Source organism: Mobula birostris, chromosome 22, assembly GCF_030028105.1.
Source record: "Mobula birostris isolate sMobBir1 chromosome 22, sMobBir1.hap1, whole genome shotgun sequence".
NCBI classification, from domain to species: Eukaryota; Metazoa; Chordata; class Chondrichthyes; order Myliobatiformes; family Myliobatidae; genus Mobula; species Mobula birostris.
Window position 1 is genome coordinate 10,868,932 of NC_092391.1, and position 8,984 is coordinate 10,877,915.

Below are 8,984 nucleotides of genomic sequence, written 5' to 3' on the forward strand. Positions count from 1 at the left end.
CTTATACACCTCTATCAGGTCACCTCTCATCCTCCTTTGCTCCAAGGAGAAAAGGCCAAGTTCACTCAACCTATTCTCATAAGGCATGCTCCCCAATCCAGGCAACATCCTTGTAAATCTCCTCTGCACCTTTTCTATGGCTTCCACCACCTTCCTGTAGTGAGGCGACCAGAACTGAGCACAGTACTCCAAGTGTGGTCTGACCAGGGTCCTATATAGCTGCAACATTACCTCTCGGCTCCTAAATTCAATTCCACGATTGATGAAGGCCAATACACCGTATGCCTTCTTAACCACATTCTCCTGATCTGCCTAAGTCCTTCTGTAGCCTCTGTACTTCCTCAAAACTACCTGCCCCTCCACCTATCTTTGTATCATCTGCAACCTTTGCAACAAAGGCATCAATTCCATCATTCAAATCATTGACGCATAATGTAAAATGAATAGATCCCAACACATACTGCTGTGGAACACCACTAGTCATCTGCAGCTAGTCAGAAAAGGCTCCCTTTATTCCCACTCTTTTCCTCCTGCCAGTCAGTCATTGCTTTATCCATACTGTGATACATGTTAAGCAACCTCATGTGCGGCACCTTGTCAAAGGCCTTCTGAAAATACAAATACACAACATCAACTGATTCTCCTTTGTCTTTCCTACTTCTTATTCCAACAGATTTGCCAGGCAAGATTTTTCCTTGAGGAACCCATGCAGACCATAGCCTATTTTATCATGTGCATTATTGCTTTACGTCAATTACGGAAGAGTCGAATGATTTTATTGTTGGTTTGTAATAAAGAGTTAAATATACATTTTTGAGTTGGAATTCAGTAGGAAGCACGACATGCAGTGCGATAGTCCCCCAATGACTCTTAGTTTGTTTTCAAGTAGTCGCTGCGGAAGGAACAGAGGCAGAAACATGCCTCTTGTGCTGATTCTCTAAATAAATGTAAATGTAACTGTCTCTGTTTTGTGATTTCAGGAAACGACTCCCTCTTTCATGACATCGATAGCGATACCTCCCTCACCAGCCTGAGTGACTGCTTCCTGGCTTCGTCCGAGGTTAATCCCATGCAGGCTCGGGTGGGTAACCCCATCGACAGGCTTTACTCCATGCAGAACTCATACTTTGCCTCGTGAAGGCCACCAGGACTTCAGAATGAAAATCCCACCTGACAGATTGTGTTGACTTTAAACGGAGGGGTGGAGGGGAAAAACTGTATGGCCGTAATCTCTTCTCATCCACTATTTCCCATGCGGCAGAGAAACTGACAGCAAGAAGACAATGAAAGTGACATACAAAAAGACAAATTCAATAGAATTGAAATCAACACAGCAATGAGAGCGTGGGTCACAGAAACTGCAGCTGCATTTCATTGTTTCAATGGTTTTATACAAATATTCCACAACTTATTGTCCTTAATTATTTACACAAATTTTGGGCGTCTCTTTCCTGCCCTGCTGCCATTCTCTGTTCAATATTTTTAATGGGAACTGGACCTCACAGATCAAAGAACATTTTACACACTGATTCTCCAAACAATGTAACAGAGGTTAGAAATTCTCGTATGCCTACTTTATCTTACTGAGCCAGATAGAATGCATATTGTAGAGAGGGGATTGATGTGGGCTGTGCTGTCCTCATCTTTGCATGATTCTTCTATCTCATGCCATAGCTAACTCTATCATTAGGCTACAAAAGGCAATTCTCTCTCTCTCTCTCTCTCTCTCTCTCTCTCTCTCTTTCTCTCTTTCTTCCCCCCCACTCCCTCTCCTCTCTCCTTCCCTCCCTTTCTCTCTCCCCCACTCCCTCCCTCTCTCCCTCCTTCCCTCTCTTCCTCCTTCTCTCCCTCTTTCCCTGTCCCTCCCTCCCTCTCTCCCTCTCCTCATGGCTTTTATTTTTGCTCTCTTTTGCTGACACCTGCCACATGAATGGCCTGCTCAGACATAGTCCTTGGCCTGGCTTTATGTGCCTGGTCAGCTGACAACCAGTCAGTGCTTCAGAAAATACACCCCAAATGAAGTAATACAGTGGGTACATCCCGTCAAAAAGGTACTGCGCAGTGATCAGCGGGAATATACACTCCCTGGCCACTTTATCTTCCTGTATCTAATAGAGACCATGAGTATACGTTCATGGTCTTTTGCTCCAGCAGCCCATCCATTTTAAGGTTCAATATGTTGTACGTTCAGAGATGCTCTTCTGCACACCACTGTTATAACACGTGGTTATTTAAGTTACTGTCACCTTGAACCAGTCTGGCCATTCTCCTCTGACTTTTCTCATTAACAAGGCATTTTTGCCCATGGAACTGCTGCTCACTGGATGTTTTTTGTTTCTCGCACGATTCTCTGTAAACTCGAGAGACTGTTGTGCATAAAAATCTAAGGAGGTCAGCAGTTTCTGAGATTCTCAAACCACCCCATCTGGCACCAACTATCATTCCATGGTCAAAGTCACTTAGATCACAATTCTTCCCCATTCTGATGTTTGGTCTGAACAACAACTGAGCCTCTTGACATGTCTGCATGCTTTTATGCATTGAGTTGCTGCCACCTGATTGGCTAATTAGATATTTGAGCAGGTGTACAGGTGTACCTAATAAAGTGGCCTAAGAGTGTATGTCAGTAAAAACTGGAGATGCATTAACAAACTGCCCATGAAAAATCCTCCCTTCCCCATTTCCATCATAATTAATCAAATAATTAGGACATTGGACCCCAAAATCAGCATTGAGTTTGGTGTTCTGTTGTGTCACATCACTATGCATCCATAGCAGCTCTGAGAAAGGTACTCGGAGAAGCAGAGCAAAGATAATCCTTAGTAGCCAGCCTCATCTTTGCTCCCCCTGAAGTCTGGCTGCAAGTCACTTGTTTTCTGGTGGTTAATTACAGTATTAATATGTGTCCTGAAGGCTGATATATTTTCCAATTCAGAAGCTCTCAAAGAAAGAATAAGGGTACTCTTGCATTTGTGTGATGGTTCTCCCCGTCTCACAGTAATCTTTATGCTTCTGACCTGCAAGTTCCAGTAACAGATTATGTCTGAAAGTAGCCTCTGACCTCTCAGATAATGTTCGCCTCATTTGGGGACTGCCACAGGGACAGTATGATTGCTCGAGTGAGGATAATGCGCATTACTGACGCATTACTTTAAAGCAAAAGATAAATTGAGAAAATCCTGACAGACGCTCTTAGCATTTGATGCATTCACTGAGGCTGTATGCCATTGATTATACATTTGGGACTTAGAAGTTTGCAGGTCAAGGTAACCGCAGTTTATTACTCTGTCTTCATAATGATTGCTTTGTAGCATGTCTGGGGAGGAAAGCTGCCCTCGTTACTGTATAGATGCATCATATTACAGTACTGTGCAAATGTGTAAAAAAATCCTGTAAAGCGAAGATGCTTTCAAAAATAATTAAATGAAAAGTTTCAAAATATCAAAAAAAATTACTATAAAGAACACTAAACGTTAAAAAAAATCTAAATCAAATCAATATATGGCGTGACCACTCTTTACCTTTAAAACTGCATCAATTTTCTTAGGTATGCTGCTGTGCAGTTGTATAAGAAAATTGGCTGGTAGGCTGTTCCGAGCATCTCGGAGATCTTACCACAGCCCTTCCGCAGACTTTGGCTGTCCTCCTTGCTTCTGTCCCTCCGGGTAATCCTAGACAGCCTCGATGATGTTGAGATCAGGGCTCTGTGGAGGCAATACCATTTGAAACCATATAAAAAACCCAGGGTGCCTAAGACTTTTGCACCGTCCTGTATTTGACAATGTGAAGTGGAGAGCGAGTTTGTAAATCTGGCAGGAGTGAAAAATATTGGGACTGACGAGGCTGGAGCACCATGGGAGTGGTGTGGGACAGGTGGCAGAGAGGGAGTGCCAGGGGTAGGAGGGGGTGTCATGGGTGCAGACACATCCAGCTCTGAGACACCAGGCAAGATCATTTGATTCCAAATAATTGGTTCATTGATCATTACAGAATGTCTCTCCGGTGCTTCCCACTCCCTCCCCTCTCTCTTCCCCTTTTCCAACCATGATTCCCCTCTCCCTGCCCCCTTCCCACTCTCAGTCCTCAATAGAGACCCATATCAGAATCAGGTTTATCATCACTCACATATGTCATGAAGTTTGTTTATCTTTTGCAGCTGCAGTACAGTGCAATACATAAAATTACTACAGTACTGTGCAAAAGTCTTAGGCACATATATATATAGCCAAAGTGATGAAGATTTTTGCATAGTACTGTAAATATTAATATTTTTGAGAACAATCTTTCCTTTCCATTCTGTATGTTTAACAATAAGCATCTCACTCTAATACTTCAGATTATATCTCTGAAATCAAGAACTGTTCAGTAAATAGACCTTGCTTCACACTATTTGTCAGGAATAGTAAGGAGGTAATTTCCCAACATGTTTTTGCAATGTTTTCTTTTTAATTTTTCCACAGGAGTTAATTGTTCATTAAAAATGACATATTTGTTGGAGGTTACAATGCTGAAAAAATACTGCATTAGTCAACGAATAAAACCAACAGAGTCCCTTGAAGAACAGATTAAAATCAGCACTGAATGGAAATGAGCTCTAAGTTCATAAGACCATAAAACGTAGGAACAGAATTAGGCCATTCAGCCCATTGAGTCTGCTCAGCCATTCCATCATGGATGATTTATTTTCCCTCATAACCCCATTCTCCAGCTTCTCCCTGTAAACTCTGACAACCTTACGAATCAAGAACCTACCAACCTCCATTTTAAATATACCCAATGGCTTATCCTCCACAGTTGTCTGTGGCATAAATACCATAGATTCATCATCCTCTGGCTAAGGAATTTCCTCCTCATCTCTGTTCTAATGGATGTCCTTCTTATCTGAGGCTGTGCCCACTATAGGAAACATCCTCTCCATATCTATCTAGGCCTTTCAATATTTGGTAGGTTACAATGAGATCCCTCTCTCATTCTTCTAAACTCCCTTACTAAACAAGAACCTAGCAACTTTTGCTTTAAATATGCCCAGTGAGTTGGCCTTCACAGCCATCACTGAAGAATTTTTTCTAAGTTAATCGAAGAATCTTTTCATTGCTCCTCATAATTTGGTGTATAGAACTGGCAGAGTGTCAGAAGTAACTATGGGGTGTATTCCAGTGGCCCAACCTTGAAAATGAAAACATTTCCAAGGATGGCATTTGTCTGAATATGGTTCCGTTGTATAAGTTCATAAAAATGGGTATAATATAAATTCTGTATAAAATTATGTACAGCGAATTTTCTTACAGTTTGATGTGCCAGTAGCTTAGAACAAAAGATGAGCAAATCTCCCTCTCCTTTATTAAAGGTCAAGTTCATTATTTCAGTATGGCTGTATGTATTGTAAATTTATATATTCTGTATTTATGTTAGAACCAGTGTAGAAATTTTATAGTTGTGTCTGTCACAAACTTGTAAACAAGCCTGTGCTATCATGTGTAGATTTATCTTCTTTTTGTTTTCCCAGTGATATCATTTAACCACTTTTCTGGTTTCCTGGTCCTTCCCCAACTTTTCAGGCATGAGAAATTCCATTGTGTTTAGAACATATTTTATTATTTAAATTACTTGTCTTTTTTTAAATTATTTATTAGCGGTTATTTTGAGTTTTTTGTGTGGCATTGTTTAAAAAAAGCAGAGGAATTGATCAGTACAACCTCTTGTATCACAATAACCACCTCATGTTGTTTTGGACTCTGTAACACTGCACTCCTGAGTAGTTTGTCTATCTGTATATGCGACTTCCTGGTAATTTTATAGATAAGCCCTCATTTGGAAATTACCACAGTGAAACTCAAGAGATTGAGATGTATTTATAAAACAATTAAAAATTAGTTTCATCATTACAGTGTCTGATCTATGGAAATGTTGTACAATAAAAAAGTTTACACTGAGTACAGACTGATACTTCCATAAAGCAGCTCAAGTTAAACGTCCACTGAAACATTCATGAATATTGAATTGCAATTGCACTGATATTGTTTGCAAAGTGTCAGGATGGGATTGAAAACTGGTTTATCCACACACACTGGCCATTTTATTACATACCCACTCTACCTAATAAAGTGGCCACTGAGCGTATGTTCGTGGTCTTCCACGGCCGTAGCCCATCCATTTCAAGGTTCGACGTGTTGTGCATTCAGAGATGCTCTTCTGCACACCGCTGTTGTAACATGTGGTTATTCGAGTTATTGTCGCCTTCCTGTCAGCTTGAACCAGTCTGGCCATTCTCCTCTGACCTCTCTCATTAACAAGGCATTTTCACCCACAGAACTGCTGCTCACTGGATCATTTTTGTTTTTTGCACCATTCTCCGTAAACGCTGGAGCAGAGGTTCCCGACCTGATGTCCACTGGCCTCTTACTTAATAGCATTGGTCCATGGCATAGAAAAGGTTGGGAACCCCTGCTGTAGAGACGTGTGCATGAAAATCCCAGAAGATCTAGCAGTTTCTGAGATCCTCAAACCACCCTGTCCGGCACCACCAATCATACCAAAGTCACTTAGATCACATTTCTTCCCCAATCTGATGTTTGGTCTGAACAACAACTGAACCTCTTGACCATGTCTGCATTGGGTTGCTGCCATGTGATTGGCTGATCAGATATCTGCATTAACGAGCAGGTGTACGTAATAAAGTAGCCACTGAATGTATAACAGCTGGGCAAAAACAAAGGGAGTAGAATAAAGAATTTTGATTACAGGTAAAAATACCTCTGTGAGAGCTACAGGCACTAGATGTTTGCACCTGGGCCCTTTATAATGGGTTAGACAGCTTAGCATTCTAAGTGGCAGTCACACGCTTCACAGCCCATCCAGTGAGTTGTAAATCTGATTATCTGCTCAAGTGATGAGTTCAAACAGCTCTACAAAGATCTGTTTTAATGATCTCTGTCTTATCTTAATTCCAGTTTTATCTATTCTGGCATTTATCCTTTTGATAGCCGCGTGCCAATCTTCGTGCACACTTCAACAGTTTTTCTGCCCGCTGAACTGGTTTGCTGATTGTTTATTTGCCTGGCATGTATTCGTTTTTGACCGGTAAGAGGGTTGGGGCTGTGATGGACTGACGGAAATTTCACTCTTTGAATGTGCAGTACTGTGCAAGAGTCTTAGATACACACACACACACACACACACTCACACCCCTAGGGTGCCAAAATCTTTTGCTCAGTAGCACAGTACTGTATTCGTCAACATGGAGCAGAGAGCGAGTTTGTAAACCTGGTGAGGGTGGAGTGCTGCGGGATGGGTGCGGGACAGGTGACAGAGAAGGAGTGCCAGGGGCAGGGAGCAGCACAGGTGCAGACACACCCAGCCCTGAGACATCAGGCAAGGTCATTTGATTCCAAACAATTGGATTATTGGTCATTACAGAATGTCTCTCTGGTGCATCCTGCCCCCTCCACTTGCCCTTCCCCTTTTCCCAACTATGATTCCCCCCTCCCTGCCCCCTTCCCACTCTCAGTCCACAATAGAGACCCATATCAGAATCAGGTTTATCATCACTTACATATGTCATGGAATTAGGTTTTTTTTTGCAGCGGCACAGTGCAATACATATAATTACTACCGTACTGTGCAAAAGTCTTAGGCTCCCTAGCTATCTATATGTGCCTAAGACTTCTGCACAGTACTGTACGAGTTAGCAAATGTACTTCACTTGACCCCACAAGTCTGTCCTGAAATTAAATGACGGCATTCGATGGTAAGCTGAACTCTGACTATAGGATTATAGAACAACACAGAATCAGGCCATTCGCCTGTCTGGTCTGTGCTGAACTATTATTCTGCCTAGCCCAATCAACCTGCATCCAGACAATAGCCCTCCGTACCGCTCCTATCCAATCTTCTCTTAGATGTTGAAATTGAACCCCCATCCACTACTTCCACTGACAGCTCATTTTCACATTCTCATCACCCTCTACATCAGGGGTTCCCAACCTTTTTTATGCCCTGGACCCCAAACATTAACCTAAGGGTCTCTGGACCCTAGGTTGGGAACCCTTGCTTGAAGTGAAGTAGTTCCCCTCCTGTTTCCTTTAAACCTTTCACTTTCCACCCTTAACTCACGGCTCTGTTAACCAAACTTCCCTCTAATTTCTTTTTACAGCTGTGTGAGTCAACCGTTGCTCAGAGCAGGAAATGTTTACATGGCCTGAAAAGTGCGCTGCCCTTTAAATGTTTAAATGTTAAGAAGATTTCTGCCGCGTGGCAACAAAGGCTATGTGCGCAGGAGCATTTTGGTTACCGCGCGGCCGCCCAGCTGCGTAGCTCAGAGGAAACACACACAAAGTGCTGGAGGAACTCAGCAGGTCAGGCAGCATCCACAGAGAGGAATAAACAGTCAACGTTACGGGCCGAGACCCTTCATCAGGTCTGGAAAAGAAGGAGACAAAAGTCAGAATAAGGAGGTGGGGGGAGGGAGAAGAGTGCAAGCTGGCAGGTGATAGGTGAGACCCGGTGAGGAGGAGGGTAGGTGTGTGGGGGAGGAAGGATGAAGTGAGAAGTTGGGAGGTGATAGATGGAAGAGGAAAAGGGCTGAAGAAGAAGGATTGTAGTAGGAGAGGGGAGTGGACAAAGGGAAGGAGTGTAAAACACACACACACAATACTGGAGGAACTCAACAGGTTAGGCAGCGTCTATGAAAAGGAATACAGTCGGCATTTCAGAATGAGACTGTTTACCAGGTCTACCTGACTATGACTTCAACAGGACTTTATTTGACTCTAGTGGCATCCTTTCACCCTCTTGTTTATCAAACTCTGCATTAAAGATATCTGTGATTCTGTTTCCGTCATCTTTTGAGGCAAAGTTTCCAAACTCTCACAACTAATTGAGAGAAAATAAAATCTAATATCTTAAACGAGCAATCTCTGATTAATTTTTTTACGTGTTCCCAACGTGAATCAGGGGTTCCCAGCCTGGGGTTTATGGCCCCTTTA

General features: G+C 42.5%; 1 protein-coding gene across 6 annotated transcripts in view; it reads left to right on the forward strand.

Moving 5' to 3' along the window:
* LOC140186104 (LIM/homeobox protein LMX-1.2) overlaps nt 1-5,910 on the forward strand; it is a 272,311-nt gene extending 266,401 nt beyond the window's left edge. For all 6 annotated transcript variants that reach the window (XM_072239982.1, XM_072239983.1, XM_072239984.1 and 3 more), the window contains one exon: nt 981-5,910. In XM_072239982.1, coding sequence (XP_072096083.1) covers nt 981-1,138 — 158 coding nt within the window. In that variant the 3' untranslated portion in view covers nt 1,139-5,910. The remainder of the gene's footprint in view (nt 1-980) is intronic.
* Nucleotides 5,911-8,984: the final 3,074 nt, after the last annotated feature.